This window comes from Budorcas taxicolor, chromosome 13 (assembly GCF_023091745.1).
Source record: "Budorcas taxicolor isolate Tak-1 chromosome 13, Takin1.1, whole genome shotgun sequence".
In the NCBI taxonomy this organism is placed as follows: Eukaryota; Metazoa; Chordata; class Mammalia; order Artiodactyla; family Bovidae; genus Budorcas; species Budorcas taxicolor.
The window spans coordinates 32,669,265-32,687,869 of record NC_068922.1 but is presented as its reverse complement, the minus strand read 5'-3'; the positions used below and the strand labels follow the sequence as shown (position 1 = coordinate 32,687,869).

Here is an 18,605-nt window from a genome sequence, read left to right as displayed (position 1 = left end):
ACGAAGCATGGGATTTAGAGGCAAGGAGTAAAAACTGAAGGAGTTAAGTGGTTGCCTCTGGAGAGCAGGACATTTGGTAAAGTGTGGAAAGGGAATTACTGGCTTCTGCAAAACAAATTAAAAATAAAAATCTGTTGATTTATATACTGTAACCTTTACTGTATACAGTTTCCTGAATTTGGACCAATTCATAAAGTCCTGTCACATTCATGACATGGAACAGTTCCATTAGCTTCCCGACCCCACCCCTGTCAATCATGGGCTCTTTTCTATCCCTATGGTTTTGCCTTTTCCAGAACATGACTGTAGCCTCTTAAGCTGAGCTTCTTTCACTCTGCATAAGGGATCTGAGATTCACTCATGATGTTGTATCAATAGTTCACTCCTTTTTATTGTGGAGTAGGACACCTATTTACAATAATTAAGTGTATTTGATTAAGTTTTTTGTACTATGAGGACAGTTTTACTTTACATGGAAAAAGTGATATAACCAGAAAAGCAATATTAAACCCAGCCACTTAAACAGTTTCATTTTGACTTCCCAAGGCATTCACAAGTTGAGTTCAGATGACAGGTGTTCAGCAATTAGTTAAAAATGTCTTTATTTATTTGGGGGTGGGGGTGGTAGAGTGGAGTGATGTAACAATATTCCTTTCATGTTGAGCACCTACATGGCATGGAGGGTATCGGTCATTCCATGCAGACTTATGAAGTGCCTACTAGGTGCAAATCTTCATTCAGAGCACTATTATGGAAGTCAAATTCTTGTGGGGTGGAGGGAGGCAGGGATATAGACAAAGAGATGTCTGATGTCAGGTGGCATTAAATGCCATCAAAAAAACAGTGCAGGACAAAGGAATGAAGTTGGGTCATTTGTAGAGATGTTGATGGACCTAGATAGAGTCTGTCATACAAAGTGAAGAAAGTCAGAAAGAGAAAAACAAATATTGTATATTAAAGCATGTATGTGGAATATAGAAAAAAGTACAGATGAACCTAGTTCCAGGGCAGGAACAGACACACAAACAGAGAGAACGGATGTGTGGACACAGGGGGAGTGGGAGGGTGGGATGAACTAGATTAGGTTTGACATAAATACACCATGTGGAAAATAGAGAGCTAGTGGGAAGCTGGTGTACCACAAGGAGCTCAGCTCAGTGCTCTGTGATGACCTGGAGGGGTGGGGTGGCGGGGAGGCTCGAAAGGGAGGGGACACACACACACAGCTGATTCATGCTATTGCACAGCAGAAACTAACAGAACATTGTAAAGCAAGTATCCTCCAATAAAAAAATTATGCATGACAATAAGGACATAGAACGGGTTCTGAGGATGGTATATTTTCATGTTCAGGGAAGACTTTTCTGGAAAGGTGACCTTTGGTCGAGCCACGTGGATACTGTGGGTAGGGTTTTGTATGCAGAGGAGGAGTCAAGACCTGAAGTGCTGGTCATTAAATCAGGCCCACTGAGTGGGACCGAAGGCCTGCTGAGGACCAGGATCTAAAGAGCCCTGGACACTCACTGGGAGACAGGCTGCCCCCTGAGGGAGACACCCTGGGGATACAGTGGTGACAAGACATATAAAACCAGGCCGGAAGCCTCTCACAGTCAGCCTGGGGGGATTCAGCCAGGGGACAGGATTTTCTTTAGTGATCCAACTTCCTTTCTGCCTTTCAGCACAGGCTTTGTTTTATCCCCCACTTGGCTGGGCTTCCACTGCCCTGCTTGTGTGGTTTGCTCTATAGGCTGCAGGAGGAGAGCCACCGTCCTGCTGCAACTCCTTACGTGATGCTTCTGGACTGTCACTGCTTGAGGTTCCACCAGAAGACAGACCCTGAAAATCCTAAAGGGGACAATACAGTGTAGAGGAGTGGTCCTCAACACTTGCAGTGTATCAAAGCTGCCTGAGAAGACTTTACAGTTAGATAAAGTCCTATCCTAGACATTGGGCTTCACTTAATCAGGTGGGATACAAGTCTATGACATTTAATTAAAAAATATTTTTTGGCCATGCCACATGGCTTGCAGGATCCTAGCTCCCTGATCCTAGCTCCTTCTCCCAGAGAAGGCAATGGCACCTCACTCCAGTACTCTTGCCTGGAAAATCCCATGGATGGAGGAGCCTGGTAGGCTGCAGTCCATGAGGTCGATAAGAGTCAGACACGACTGAGTGACTTCACTTTCACTTTTCACTTTCATGCACTGGAGAAGGAAATGGCAACCCACTCCAGTGTTCTTGCCTGGAAAATCCCAGGGACGGGGGAGCCTGGTGGGCTGCCGTCTATGGGGTCGCACAGAGTCGGACACGACTGAAGCGACTTGGCAGTAGCAGCAGCTCCCTGACCAGAGATGGAATCCTTGCGCCCTGCAGTGGAAGTGCAGAGTTCTAGCACTGAACCACCAGAAAGTGAAAGTGTGAAAGCACTGTGATCCCACGGACTGTAGCCCGCAGGCTCCTCTGTCCATGGAATTCTCCAGGCAAGAATGCTGGAGTGGGTAGCCATTCCCTTCTCCAGGAGATCTTCCTGACCCAGGGATTGAACCTGGGTCTCCTGCATTGCAGGTGGATTCTTTACTGTCTGAGCCACTAGGGAACTGCCAGGATATCTCCTAAGTCTGCTACATTTTAAAACCTCTGATGGTTTTAAATTGGCAGCCAGGGTAGACAACCACAGGTTCAGAAGAACCTGCCTCACACCTAAGTACATTTTCCACACGACAAAGTGATGTAATGTTTCCCAGCATTGATTTCCAGTAAGACTGCTTAGCACAGGGTTCCCCATGGACCCCTCCCTAAAGAATTCAGTACACATGCCAAATGCTTCTGTGACAAGACCTGACATTTTCAGAATCACTGGAGAGGACAATCGAATTAATCACTGATGGTGGCTTTTCTTTCTTGCCCCCAATTTCCTTGTTAATTTACCTGTCATTGTCCTACTAAGTGAACAGGAAGATTGCTTTGTTCGCGGGGTGACACGGTTGTTTAGGGTGGATCTGACTGAAATGGGCTTGTCTAGTGCACGTAACAGAAAGAACAATAACTCATCATCTCTCTGACATGACACACTTAAGGCTATTTTAGCAATGAGGGTCTTGATTCTGACAGCTCTCCAGGGCATCAACACAAGAACCTAACTGGGTTTTAGAACAGAAAATAATTCCTATCAAGAATCTTTTTATCCTCAATCCTTCCTTTCATATTTTTTCCCTCTTGGGCTTTACATTTTAAAAAAAAAATATACTTTGTTGAGTTTTCCCTGGTGATCCAGTGGTTAAGGCTTCACAGTTCCAATGCAGGGGATGTGGGTCTGATCCTTTATCAGGGAACTGGGATCCCACATGTTGTGTGGCATGGCCAAAAAAAGTATTTTGTTTAATAGATAACACAGGAGTGATCCATCTTCCCCTTCTATAACTGCATGTCTATTTAGAATTAGCCACACTCATACTTGTTATGAGTTTCCACCCTCTATGGCTGTCTGGCCGACCAGAAGCAGACAGCGTGTGATTTACTAACTCTGGATGTCTTGCCTTGAGTGAAAGAGTTAACGTTTTGCATGACTTTTTTGAAATTCTGCTTTACAGACCCTATTCCTTCCTCTGAAAGTGAAAGTGAAAGTCGCTCAGTTGTGTCTGACTCTTTGTGACCCCATGGACTATATAGTCCACGGAATTCTCTGGGCCAGAATACTGGAGTGGGTAGCCGTTCCCTTCTCCAGGGGATCTTCCCAACCCAGGGATCAAACCTAGGTCTCCCACATTGTAGGCAGATTCTTTACCAGCTGTGCCACAAAGGAAGCCCAAGAATACTGGAGTGGCTACCCTATCGCTTCTCCCGTGTATCTTCCTGACCCAGGAATTGAACCAGGGTCTGCTGCATTGCAGGTGGATTCTTTACCAACCGAGCTAACAGGGAAGCCCCTTCCTTCCTCTGAGGATTTTTAATTGGTGATCACAGGCCTACAGTGGTGAATTCCAGTTTTAAGAGTTCAGAGGAACCATGGCAGGTCCATTCATAAAGCCACATGGAAACTACTTTGGGCCAGAAACAGAGGACTGATACAACATTGAAAATACTGTCTTTGTTTCTTAAATGAAATCAATCTGGATGGCTAATACTGTAGAACATGGGTCCATGATGCACCCTGTAGCTGGAGTCTATCTTCCAAGTTCAGAACTTAACTCAGGTTGAAATAGAGGTCAGGGAACCCATCTCATTCCCCCATCTTTGGCATTTAGAAAAGAGTAGTGGGTTAACTCAGTCATAGAGAGTGAAGTGCCTGGTCTAGCAGAATTTTCTGGGTAAGTAGGTTCATGTAGACAATTCCAAATGATGATAAATGACAAAGTCAAGATCACAGAAGTGAAAGCTACATGGGCCCAATTAGAGGTTGGGCCAGAGCCTAGACCAAGCTGAAGGCCCAAAGATCAAGCTGTGATTCCCAGCATGAAATAAATTATATTTTATAAAGTCATGCAAAGCAAAACTATTTAATGAGGAACATCTGATTAGGAAGACTCTGATTCTAAAGTCTTTGTTTTTTTAGTTTTGGCTGTGCTGGGTCTTCATTGTGGGCACAGGCTTTTTTTTTTTTTTTTTTTGAGTGTGGCATGCAGGCTTAGTTGCCTTGTGGTGTGTAGGATCTTAGTTCCCTGACCAGGGATTGAACCTGCATCCCTTGCATTGGAAGGATGATTCTTAACCACTGAACCACCAGGGAAGTTTCATGAAGGCTTTTTTGAAACACAGATTCTAGTTTCCATTTTCTGTCTCTTTCAGTCCTTTGCTTTCAGTTCTATGACTATTCCAGTAGTCATGTATGGATGAGAGTTGGACCATAAAGAAGGCTGAGCTCTGAAGAACTGATGCTTTTGAACTGTGGTGCAGGAGAAGACTCTCGAGAATTCCTCAAACAGTAAGGGGAATCAAACCAGTCAATCCTAAAGGAAATCAATCCAGGATATTCTTTGGAAGGACTGATGCTAAAGCTGAAGCTTCAATACTTTGGCCACCTAATGCAAAAACTGACTCACTGGAAAAGACCCTGATGCTGGGAAAGACTAAGGGCAAGAGGAGAAGGGAGCAGCAGAGGATGAGATGATTGGATGGCATCACTGACTCAATGGACATGAGTTTGAGCGAACTCTGGTAGTTGATGAAGGACAGGGAAGCCTGGTGTGCTGCAGTCCATGGGGTCATAAGGGTCAGAAAAGGCTTAGCAACTGAACTGAACTAACAATATCCTACTATAAAAGCTCCCCTCTTTGCCCTGCCTCCCCTACTGATTCTGGCTATGGAACAGATCTTGGTCCTTGTCTTTGAAGAAAGAGTTCAACAAAGAGACAAAATTTATTAGAAGCACAGTATGCATGGAAAGCACATGGGGGAACCTGGAGTAAGCTTGCACAACAGAAGGTTGCTTATTGGGGCAGTTTTCCAGGTTGTCTCTGGCTAATCATCTCACTTGTGCCCATCTCTGGTCTTTCAAAGGGCAGCAGAAAGCCAGCTTCAGGTGTTCAGCCTGGGGCCTATCTAACTCCTACCTCATGACCAAAGTCAATATAAACAAGAAACAGTCGTGACAGCTGGTGTGTTCAAGGAAGAAAGCGAGAGATCTAAAAGAATAGTGAAATCTACAGATTCCATTTACTGCACTTGTATTGCCAGACAGGAAAAGGAAAGGAATGTGGAGAAGAGAGGCACCCAGTGTGTCTCATTAAAAATATAGAAATACACCCTAGCTCTGTCTGCTCCCAGGTTCCCAATAACCTATGCTTAGTTTACATTTAGAAGCTTCCAGTTTAGACTCCAATCCTATCTTTGATGCTTCAGAAGTTGGCTGAAATGTTACTATGGTGCCTACTGGTTATTTGATTCAAGGCTGCCATTCAATACACCCCCAGTAAACTCTGTGAAGCCAAGGCCCTTGTCTGATTTTGCTCCTCACAATGCCTGGCTCAGCAGAGAAGGGGAAGGCCTGCGACAGCAGTGTGGGTGGAGATGAAGAATGGGATCCAGCACCAGGTAGGGGGTTTGCCATCGCTCACAGTAACAGGAGAAAAGGCAGAACATTCAGGCAAATAAGTAAGGGGGATGGGTGTGTGGCTGTTGGGAACACTTGGATGGTCTCCTCTGCTTGCTTCTGTTTGCTCAAAGCAACAGGAAGCAAGTTCACCAGGAAGCTCAAGAGGAGAAGGGCTCGATGAGAAAGGAAATGCTGTGAAAGCCTTTCAGAGGAGTAGAAAAATGGATGGAAGAGGCACATAGAATATGATCCCTGGGCAGCACTGAGGGCCAGCTCGTCGTGAATTTAGGGTGAGACTCATCAGCAGGGGTTTGACCAAATTCAGCTACAGATGCAGGTGTAGGAACAGAGAGCTGAGGTTGTGTGGAGTAAGTATGATAAATATGTACTGAATCAGATCGAACTGAATGGAACTTACATCCTGTCACCACAGAGGTTTGAGAAGCCAGTGTTCTCTTAGGATCCATCCACCTGTCCCACCCAGGTTTCAGTTTCATCTTTAAGGAAAAGATCCACAAAACCCAGAATTCTGAAATACTTACCGCCCTTCGAATCTGTGTTTTAAAAAATCGAACAGTGCTTTTTGCATCATATCTGTGACCTGCAATTGAGCAAGCAATAAGACATGAAAAAACATTACTAATTATGATAAAACAGTCTTATTCCTCTTAATGTTAAAAATCAAGGCTTCCCATTGGGAAAAAGTAGCATGTGAGGGTCACTCCCTTTTTCTGTGGCTGAGCTTTGATACATTAACAATGAAAAAAGACAAAGTTCCCCAAACTCACTCTTGGAGGGACTGTTAACAACACTGCAAGGGGCCTCCATCATTCTCCATTTGACACTGTCTCCCCAGACTGAGTCAACTGTGGCATGTATACATCTCCAAGGCAACAGCCAAGGAAACAAAATAGAACAGAACTGTAGCAATGTACCCCGTGGCTTGAAAACAACATGCTTTGCTGCCACCAGCTTTTTTCCAAGTTCAAGAGTCGAGAGGGAGGTGTGCAAGGTCAGGTCAGCAAGCAAGGTCAAGGATGTGCCAGAGGGCAGCTACCTACCTCATATCCCTTCAGAGAGGGGCCCACCAGGACCACAGGTCGCATGGAAGGGACCACATCATACGGAGGGGTATGCTCTGTCTGCAGAGAGAGGAGACGCCTTCAGATGGTTAAAAGGCAGAGGGAACTCAAATATGCAATGCACACACTGTTCTTTCTCAACTCTGTGATACCAGGCACTAACTTCCCAGACACTGCCATTCTTTTTGCACTGGCTTTTTTCTAAATAAACCCAACCCAAGACTGGGTGGTTTTATTTCCCTCATGTTTCAAAGTGACTGAGTTGTTTAGTTTTCTGGCTCTCCTCAAATGCTGCTGATGTTCCTAATGCAGGAGGGGCTGCTTCTGAACAAAAAACTAGTTAGAACAGACAAATACATGCCTCATGCAGGAGAGGTGCTTTTAAAAGGCTTGACCGGAGGTTAATACTGCTTTTCAGATGCATTTGAGTTTTCTCAAGAGTTGAATGATCAGACCTCATGTGGTTAATGACAAAGAAAAGAAAGGTCTTTGGGTTTTAGATGTTGGTCTTACCTGGATAAAACCTTGGTCTTTTGTGACCAAATACTTGACAGTTTCTATTTTGCTGTGAGAGTTTGGAGGAGCCTGCATGCTTGTTTCAGTAAATGGAATCATGACCACTCTTCACAGCTGATGGATTTATATTTTTAGATTTTTGGTTTCTGTCTTTTGGAACTTACAACACTTACAATGTCAGGTTTATGGGTCTTGGAGGGAAGATGGTTCTCATGCATTGAATATCCGAGCAGGCCTCCACGGCCTCACAAGCTTCACTGTCATCCTGCAGTTCTCATGTGCTTCTCAAGAACTGGTTAGGAGGTGTTTCTCTTACATAACTACTCATTCCCTCCCACAAGACTGTATTTCTTTTTTAGAAGAGCAGGGGGAGGACCTAACTTTGTAGCCATTTCTAAAACTTGCAACAATTTTCAGCTCTTCTGCTTCTAATATAATAATGACAAGAAAGATTTCCCCCCAAATGAGATAACTTATTTGTTTAAAGATCTTAAAATTGGATATTTTAATAGAAGAAAATGTTAAAGTGACTGGGAAAAAAAATGACTTCTTTAATGTGGAAGACAGAACTATGGCCTGAGACACTGAGATAAACAAATCATGCTGGCAGGAGTCTTCCTGCATTGAGGAGTGTCTGAACAATACATATATGTTAAGAATTACACAGACCAAAAGAAAAATCTTCTCTGAACCGCTGGAAGAATTTAGTCAACTTATTGCAGATGTGAATGCCATTTTTGCATCAGGCTGCCGTTCAAGAACACATTACTGTTGCTGAAGATGGCCCTTCACCAACTTTCTGACTTGGATCCAATTTACTTTGCTTGGGGCATAGCGAGGGGATGAAAAAGCATTTCAAATTCAAAAGTTTCCATTGGAGTTTTGCCCATAGTCATGGACAATAGAATCGGAGGGGAGAAGCTATGACTGTGACTGTGCTGTCTCAAATTTTACTGCTGAAAGCTTTATCTAGTGCTCAAAATGAATTTTAATAGATACAATCAAGGTAGAATACATTTTTAAACAGAAAAAACAAACGAACAAACCAACAAACCCAAGACAAACATAGTACAGTGACAGCACAAATGCCACACAAGCATCACTCTAAAAGCAACCTAAAACATGGAAAACAATCTTATCATTGCATCTCAGGTTGTTGTTTTCTTTTTGGTTTTTGAAAAGTCTATATTGAAGCTGACCACATCATTAATAACAGAAGAAGAATGAATACCAGTGCCGAAGGCATCATAAGCATATTCATGAGATTATGACATGAAATTAATTCAGCAAAATTATTCAGTTATTGCATTTATACCACCTGGGATCAGATTGAAAATATTTAGAAGTCCTTATAACTATGTGGTCTAAGAATACCTTTTCCATCATTATAATTAGGAGTATCAGTTGCATGCATTTTAGCTCCCAAGAAATTTTATTTCAAGTCTTTAATAGTCAGTGGCCCAGTATTAGATGGGTCTTGGGTTCCTTTGATTTGTGACTGCCAACTATTAATAGCAATGCTGCTAATCAATCAGCTTCTTCATCAGTAGGGTAGCTACAGAAATTACCTTATTTGATGGAATATTGGAACTTTATACCCTATGGATCAGTACACCATCCTTTTTATCTATCCTCTCCTGCTAAGTGTAATTTGTTCAAATTATTTAGTGGAAGAATTACAATAAACATTTTTCATGTTTTGGAATTTAGGAGTCAGCAAACTTCAGAAAAACCTATCAATGAACACAGTTTTCATTCATGTTCCCGTTGGGTAAAGCTCAGAGCAGCTGAGCAATGCTGAATTTTTAGGTTTCTGCTGCTCTGAACCCTGTTAAGTCACCTGGCTATAAGTTTTAGTGGTGACAAGAAGAAAGGACCAGAGAAATGGACCCACTGTCGTGGATGGATAGTTGGCTGTGGCTTTTGGTGTTCACACAAAAATCCAGGGGTTTTAATTTTTGCTTGGAGTATCTCAGTCTTCCGCAATGAAAGCAAACACAATTTATTTTTAAAAACAAAACAAAACATAGTTCAGCATCTGACACCTCATTGATGACTCAGAGTTCCTCCACAGGGCAGAATCCTACTGTACAGAAGAGAAGGGCTCAGGGTGTGGAGAGCTGGAGACAGAGGAGATTCTACTCCATGCTCACGTATGTCGTGAGAGGTTGTGCTGGACTTGCTGACATTAGAAAGAATGACTCTAAAGACAGCACAGTGCAACAGGCGGTGGACAGTGGTATATAAAAGAAAGAAAGGGGGATTGTGGACGGGGAGATTATCCTTAAAAAATAATGCTTCAGAGCTACAAAATGTGCGTGGAAGAAACAGATTTTGGAGTCAAGAGAGCTCAGCAGTACCCTAGTTTCCAGTCAGGGAACCAAGAGGATCACTGGGTAGCATCTTGGTTGGCCAGTGGCAAAGGCTCTACGCACAGCCACTGTGTCACCGTCCGACGGGTGGGATGCTGAGATCTGAGTGACGGAGGAGGCAAGAACATGGGGAGAGGATTTATATATGACAATAGGAAAAACTCACAGTAAACCGCCAAAACAAGCCTGCAGTTTTCCACTGGTCTTGTTCATCTGCAGATTTTGCACCTAGTGGATTAGAAGTTTAAATAACTGACTAAATTAAAAATTGAAGAATTGAAAAAAAAATTTTTTTTTTAGTACAAGCTATGTATCTGGATATCATAAATCAGAATCGAATAATGGTTTTTCATATGCTTGATTATTAGTTAAATTTCCGGAGGAAAGAAAGTGATAGAGACAGAAGCATGCCCGAGAGAGGTGCATTACAAATGGAGTCTTCAGCATTGGACGTTCCTAGAATGTTGGAACGAATGCCCTGGGTGGTAGCTGTTATTCCATCAAAAAGGCTAAGTACTGTAATGGTGCTTCTACAGGTCACTCACTGAATTTAGCTGGTCTGAATGGACTCAGTTAGCTGCTTGATACATTCTTTTCTTAGGACAGTAATGATCGTGTTGAATATTAACTGTGGGACTGAATGCTAATGATGCCAGGGGCAGGATAAACACAGCTTATGTCAATGTGAACTTACCGATTTCTGCTTCTGCTTAGCTACAGCAGCATGGAAAAGAAACAAAGAATAACAAAGCATGCATGTTATTGGCTTTATCAAGGACGCAGACAGTCCACAAGACTAGAAATGTGACGCAGTGCAGTTGAGCGCGTGGACAGACGAAGCTTGGAAGTTCATGTTACCTTCTTAAAGAAGGGCATTCTTTTCTCTTTGGAGTGGGGTGACGTTACACTGTTTGCACTGGGTTTAGGGGAGCGGTGGTTTGCTGGAATATCATTGTCTTCTGCATCTAAGCCAGTAGCATCTATGTCTATAGCTATATACAGACAAACAATTCAAAAATCATCAGGTAGATGGGAGAGGAAAAAATTGGTTATCAAAAAAATAAGATGAAAAGCAAACAAAGCTAATCATAGTCAAAGATCTATCACACAGTGCTAAGCACAGTCAACAAAGTCAAGTTTCAAGGTAAAACACATAAAGACTGTCATCAAATTAAACAAAAATCCTCTCAATCTGTTGAATAAGATTTTGTTTTTCGAGGAACAAGTTTTTAAATTTGTAGTTTCAAATATAATATTGATATTTTCCAAATCAGCCGTCAGGACAGAAAACCTTCGATTCTTCCCATAGCTTAAACCAGCTTTCAGATAATCAGCAACCTTGATCACTTTATGCCTCCAATTTCTTATTGAGCTTAGATGAACATAAGGGCAGTGTGAAATGGTTCACTGAAATTATAAAAGGCATGTGAGGGACAGAGAGAACAGAAAATCCTAAATCCAGTGACATAAAGAAGTTATACACAAGACAAATGACTCTAGAGGGTCCCAGGATGGACCAGATGGAAATGATTTCACCATGATTTGGGCACTCTTGAGGCAGGTCTGATGGAAAACTAATTAAAAGCTACTGGATGCGATGACCTCAAAATGAATCTTATACAACAGCCTAAGTAGCCTCCTGATGATTTTATATAAATTCGCTGGATTTACATGAGAGGCATCGCAGAAGGGCAGTAAAACCCAAGGGATTATACCACTGATCTCCTCATCTGGAGAATGAGGGGTTTAGGTCTGTGGTTTGACATGCTTTCACCTTTCAAACTCATTGGCTCTGAAAACAGCAGTGAAAAATTAAAATCTTCAATGAAAAAGATTCATCATCTCCTTATGAGGTTTATACAGTGTATCCACATGCAATCACTACATAATTTGATCCATGGCAGAAACCAGAGCTGGAAAGTATTTGCATAATCAATGGCAACTCTCTTATTTTTCAAGACTGAAAAGATAAATTCTCAGAGTTGAAGGGACTTGTTTTTGGCAAAAGCTCAGTATCTACTTCTGCCTCTGTGGTGCTATATCCCATCCCTCCACCAGGCTGCCTCTCCAGCTGAGGTCCTGCAACAATCCTGGTGCTCTCATCCAATTCCCTAAGCTTCCCGAGTGGGGTCATGTCCTCAAGAGTCAGGATTCAGGAAGATATTATGGAGTTGAGCCCACTAGAAAATTATTCTGTCCTTTAGATGGGATCAAGTAGAAGAAGAAAAGAAGAAATCAACTTGCCCAGGAAAACCTCATATTACATATGTCACTCTCTCTCTTTTTTCATGTCATTCTCTTAACATAAACCACAGTCCATTCAGATTTAAGGACCAAATTACTCTTGTGAAAGGACAGACAGCTTGGTGTTTCAACACCTTAGCTTCCATGCCCTCTGAAACACTGGCTGCCCTGGCTTGTGACAGGCACCGTGAACCTTTCCAAATGACCAGAGATCATCCGACAGGCGTCACGTTATTTTTCAATGTTGAAGTTATTATGGATGTTAGATGATTCACTCAGCCTTTCGAAAATGAGCTGTCTTGTTGAATTGTTCCTCTTTATTTGATTAGGTTGAAATACTGGGATGGAGCAAACACCTGGCATTGTTAGCACAGTGTTGCAAATATCAGCTCTTGCGTGCATAAAGCTGAGGTCGGATGCTCTTTCTCCATGAGTCATAATGGTCTGAATTAATTCCTGGTAGGTAGTTAGATATGCCCAGTAAATATGTCTTTCTCTTTATCCCATCTGTGCCTTTGGATAAGCTCTAGGATCAGCATGTGTTGTACAATAGAAACATTATGAAATGTGCCCAGTGTTTGAACTAATGCTGACATGTATACCACCCAATGAGGCTCTTCCTTGAATCTCAGTTTAGGGAGCATGTTATTCGTGTCTTCCTGCATAAGATGGAGAGGGTGTGGGTCAGGTTTTCATTAGTCCCACAGTACAGTGGTCTCCCAGCATTTGGGGACCAGGAACCAGTATCGTGGAAGACAATTTTTCCATGGACCTGGTGGGGGACATGGTCTGGGGATAATTCGAGGGCATTGCATTTCTTGTGCACTTTATTTCTATTTTGTGGCAATCTCAAGATATTATGCCTTGACTTTAGGGGTTAGGGTTCACACTCCCATGAGAATCTAACGCCGCTGCTAATCTAACAGGAGGCGGAGCTCAGGTTGTAATGCGAGTGATAGGAAGTAGCTGTAAATACAAATGAAGCTTTGCTGGCTAGCCTGCTGCTCACCTCCCACAGGACAGCCCAGTTCCTAACTGACTAGGAATCCCTGCTAGAGTACGTCTTAATCCAAGTCAAGGACTTCCCAGGTGGCTCAGTGGTAAAGAATCCACCTGCCGATGCAGGAGACACGGGTTCCATCCCTGGGTTGGGAAGATCCCCTAGAGAAGGAAATGGCAACCTGCTCTAGTGTTCTTGCCTGGGAAAGCCCATGGATGGAGAAGTCTGATGGGGTACAGTCCATGGGGTCACAAGAGAGTCTGACACGATTTAGCAACTAAACAACCACCATCCCAATCAGTTTCCCTTTTGGTGGTTAATTCTAATATGCTCTACCTTTCTAATCTGTTATTGGACTTATAAAGGCTACATTCAAGGGATAGTACACTTGACAACCTCTCTGAAATTGAGGATACTCAGTGGTCTTTCAGAGCTGACAGGACCTTGGGATGGTAAAGTTCAGGAACTGAATGTTATGATTGGTCCATTGGGTTTTTTATTTAAAGGAAGAGTGACAGTGCATAAAAAGTTGAGCTGAGCCATAGCCCAGATGTTTGGCTACACACACACACACACACACACACACACACACACACACACACAGCCTGAGTCAGGTTTGCAATTTACCTGCATTTGGACATAAGGGCTCAAAATCTCAAACTGAAGACTTCACAGTTTTCTAGTCTTGACTTTGGTTAACTTAGATCTAAAAGCATCTAAATCATTTGGCTACTTCACATTCAAGAAATTTACTAAAAGTTGAGAAGCATGTTTGACTCTTTAAATGATTCTATATACTTTAATAGGCTCAGATGGTTCTTATTCTGAGAGGTGTGAGATGCTCCTTTTAAATTTCATGCTTGCATCAGCATACCTTGGCAAACGTTAGTATTTACTTGGGAAAACTGTCTCCTTTAAAAATAGTTTATTTTTGTCCTCTTCATGAGCATGCTTTGGTTTTAAAAATTATTATTTGTTTTTGGCAGAGAGCCTTGGAAATGTTTTTTGAACTCTAAATTTAAGCGTAATCTTAGACAGCTGGGTCGAGTTGAGTGATGTGCTAGGGTTGAGCGTGTGGACACACCCGTGTAGGTGTACAGTATGCTTGTGCAACCAGCTACTGCCTCATTCCCCAGGGGTGAGGTGGGACTGTCTCTCTTTTTCTTTTTACAGTTATTTGGTTTCGGCTGTGCTGGATCTTTGCTGCTGTGGCATGGGCTTCCTCTAGCTGTGAGAGCAGGGGCTCCTCTCCAGATGTGGTGTGCGGGCCTCTCGCTGTGGTGGCTTCCCTGGCTGTGGAGCACGGGCTCTTGGTACATCGGCTTCCGTACTTGCAGCCTACAGGCTCAGTGGTTGTGGTGCGTGTGCTTAGTAGGCCTGCAGCAAGTGGGATCTTCCCAGACCAGGGATCAAACCCACGTCCCCTGCATTGGCAGGTGGATTCTTAACCACCGGACCACCATGGACGTCCGAGGTGGAAATTTTTCCTTTCCCAAATCCTGGAGACCCTCCAATTATATTTACTTGGGGCAAGTGCTGCTACTCTTTGGTCTTATAACGGGTGAGCTTACTTGTAGATAGGGCCTTGGGAAACAAAAGATGATGATTAATCATTGGAGGCCAATCCACATTTGATAGGTTCAATAGGTTTCCGTGGAACCTGTCTAAGAAGATTGGGGGAACCTCTCTGTAGAATTTTCTTAGGTTGTCTATTAGGTAAATTGTAGTGTTGATTCAAAAGCATAGCAGGAGCCTAACATACTTACTAGGGCTTCACTGGTGTTTCAGGGGTAAAGAATCCACCTGCCAACGGAGGAGATGCGGGAGACATGGGTTCAATCTCTGGGTCGGGAAGATCCACCTGAGAAGGAAATGGCAACCTGCTCCAGTATTCTTGCCTGGGAAATCCCATGGACAGAGAAGCCTGGAAGGTTACATTCCATGGGGTCGAGAAGAGTCAGACACGACTCGAGAGACTGAGCAGTCACATGCCTACAATGTATCTGTCACATATTTTGTAGGTGGTTAATATTTCTAGTTCACTTACTCACAGGGTGGTTTGCACTTGGTATTCAGAAAAGTAATTCCAAATTATAAAAGTGTCTCTGTATAAAACTTGGGTGAAGTTAAAAATCTCTTTGTTTTCTTTACACAGTTTTTTTTTTAACCAGATGAAAATGTCAGCACTTGCACACTGTAAGGTGATGATGGTGAAGAGATTGTTTTTCAAAAATTATCTATGTTTTAAAGAATATAATTTGTACTTTTCTCTTTTTAAAATTAAAGTATAGTTGATTTAACATATCATGTTAATTTTTCCCATACAGCAAAAAGTGATTCCATAATACATTCTTTTTTATATTCTTTTCCATTATGGGTTATCACAGGATATTGAATAAAAAAATCATCTTTATTGTATGAAACTCTTAATTGAACTTGATGTTCAGGAATGACGAATGAGCATGGCAGTATTCTCCAGTTTTCCTCCCTGAAGAATCTCATGGACAGAGTTCATAGGATTACAGAGTTGGACATGACTGAAGCAACTTAACACATATGCACATAACATCCGCTACAGAAATGAAATGTTACTTTCCAAACACACTCACTTGTTCTTCAAAATGCATGTTGTTAGCTCTCATTATATCGCCAAGATGATGAGAAGGCTACATTTCAATTAAAGGAAACAGAAAACTTCCGGGTTGACAGAAGTGGGGCTGGCAGTCTGAGGGCAAGGATGCTGTTTAACACAAGGAACTGGCATTTTCCTATTTCAGGAGCTAGTGACAATCCTCAGGAGTCTCTAAGACAGTTTTGAAGACACAGAGGAAGAGAATAAGGTTTGCACTATAATCGCTGCAACTCCACCCATTTGACAGGTAGAGAGAAGCCTCCTTTCCATTGGGCACTCAGGGAATATCTAATCACCACCAATCAGAGGAAGACAACCTCACATCATCCCTAAAGGGCTCTGATGTTTCATTTCAAACATACTATTTTACTTAACTTAGAATTATAGCTAGTTGTAAGTACTTGACTTTGGAAATCAATATACATTCTAATACAGTTGATTTCTTATTGTGCTCAGACTTTGCTCACTTAACAAATCCTCCAGTTTTAACAAAGAAGCTAGGATGGGTCTATGAAAGCTGCTAACATCTTGGAACAAGGTACAATCATCAGTAACAAGGGGGACCCTTAAGACCAGGCAGTCATGGTGCAATTATACTGTTCCTTCATTTCTCCACAGGGGCAGAATTCTCTGTCTTTGACCTCTTCCCACTTCTAGCTTCCTAGAAATCACCCAAATGCTCCACTGGCCCATCCTTACCATCTTCCTCTGACTTTCAATTGCATCTCTTAGCAAACTAAGACTCCGATCATAAATTTTCACCCCCATTCAACCAATTTGTCTCCTGTTGATACAGAACTCCAAGTTCAACACAGAATGGTAGAGTTGCCAGGCTGAGCAAATACAAATTCAGTTAATGAATTGCAGATAGACAAGGAATCATTTTTCAAGTAAGTCTTGAACAATACTGACCTATAAATTATTTCTAAAATACTTATTTCTAAAATAATCAGAAATTCACATTCTTCTTCAGGGCTTTGGGGAAAAAACAGTCATTACTCTTCCTGGAAGTGTTTCCATCTTTTGTTCAGTGTTTCTGTACGTCTTCTACCATGTTCCATGGAGCTTCCTGGGTAGAGTTCATGTCAGACCCATCAATCCATCATCACTTGGTCCTTCTTTCTTCACTTTTCTAAACTTTTTTTTTATCCTTCTCTTTTACCTCCCATGGCACTCTGATTGATTGTGAACGTTCATTCATTTACAGACCATGACAATGTGCCAGGGACCACCGTGTAGAGGGGGACTAGAAAGTTAAATCTGCTCATCATCTTGATCTTCTAAACCGTGAACACACTGACACCATTTCTGGGTTTTTTTTCAAAGGCAGAAAGAAAGTTGCCCATATTGTTCCTAACACCATTCTCATTTCTGCTCCCTCTGAACGTCTTGAGGGTTAACTAGTGACTCGGTTTATGGAAACTCCCACAGCTAGGTAAGACGGAGACAAGCATGAAATGCAGTAGGTACTGTTCAGCACTTACTACCTACTTACCAGATGATGGAGGTGTCGATTTTCTGGAACTAGGTACTATGTCACCCAAACTGGATGATGAATTTCCTCCTGATTTACTGGAGTAAAGCAAAAGTTTATATTACAACTGACACTTATTTCAGAGATGAAGACATTTGTACTGCTCAATAAACATGATGATTACTCATTATGTTTTTTATTGAACTTTAAATCTGCCTTGCCTCCAAGGAGGCAAAGAGTAATTTCCCAGTGGGCTCCTGAAGTGCTTGAAACATCTGTGTCAAGGTCTCCGTTTCAGATTCAAGGCTTAATTTGAAAAGGCCCCGAGAGACTGAGGAAAACTAGGGTACCTGCTGCACCCAACAAACCCTCTGCCAGGATCGCAAATGGATTAAGAGGAAAGATTTCCTGTTTCTCATTTTCAAGACTCTTGGAAGCAATGCATAGAACCCGCAGGCTAACACCCAAACTTGTTTCTTTTTCACTGGGTTCCTACTCCTTTTTCTTGTACACCAGAAGCAGCTTGCTTCTTTTTTGTGTACCAAGATGTACAGTATTCAAGTATTCATGAGCAATCTATTAAAAAAAAGCAACCCAGCAACACAGCAATAATAAAATTTGCCAACCTCTAAAACAGTGGTCCTCAACCTTTTTGGCATCAGGGACCAGTTTTGTGGAAGACAATTTCTCCAAGGAACAGAGGGTGTGGATTGGTTTTGGATAATTCAAGTGTGTTACATTTACTGAGCTCTTTGAGCAGGAGATGGAGCTCAGGAGGGAATTCAAGTGATGGGGAGTGGCTGTAAATATAGATGAAACTTCACTTGTGTGCAGCTCACCTTCTGCTATGGGACCTGGCTCCTGACGGGCCGGGGGTACTGGTTCATGGCCTGAGGGTTGGGAATCCCTTCTCTAAAAGACACTTGAGAGAGCATGACAGTGTTCCATGATTTAACTCTCAGAGTATACCTCGAACATTTCTCAAACATGGCTAACATGGAGGGTTCAACTTGGCTCATTTAGGAATGATCTGAACTTCAGAACTACCAAATTCTAAAGTTTGATCTGAGACATGCTTTAGTGTCTTAGAAACTCTGGAGTTAATATAAGATCGGTGGCATTGATGTTTTTACCAGTGACTTGCATGCAAAATGATACACTACATGACCCCCTCACAGAGGTGGAGGGAAAGGAATATTTTAAAAGAGTGACATGGAATTTCAGCGAGACAATCTTATGGCCAAATGTTTATTA

General features: G+C 42.3%; 1 protein-coding gene across 1 annotated transcript in view; it reads right to left on the bottom strand.

The window, feature by feature from the left end:
- Positions 1-18,605, bottom strand: part of CACNB2 (calcium voltage-gated channel auxiliary subunit beta 2) — a 416,941-nt gene that overhangs the window by 25,154 nt on the left and 373,182 nt on the right. The window contains exons 6-9 of the mRNA XM_052650516.1: positions 17,373-17,449; positions 10,860-10,993; positions 7,093-7,173; positions 6,574-6,632 (exon numbers count right to left, since the gene is read on the bottom strand). Coding sequence (XP_052506476.1) covers positions 6,574-6,632; positions 7,093-7,173; positions 10,860-10,993; positions 17,373-17,449 — 351 coding nt within the window. The remainder of the gene's footprint in view (positions 1-6,573; positions 6,633-7,092; positions 7,174-10,859; positions 10,994-17,372; positions 17,450-18,605) is intronic.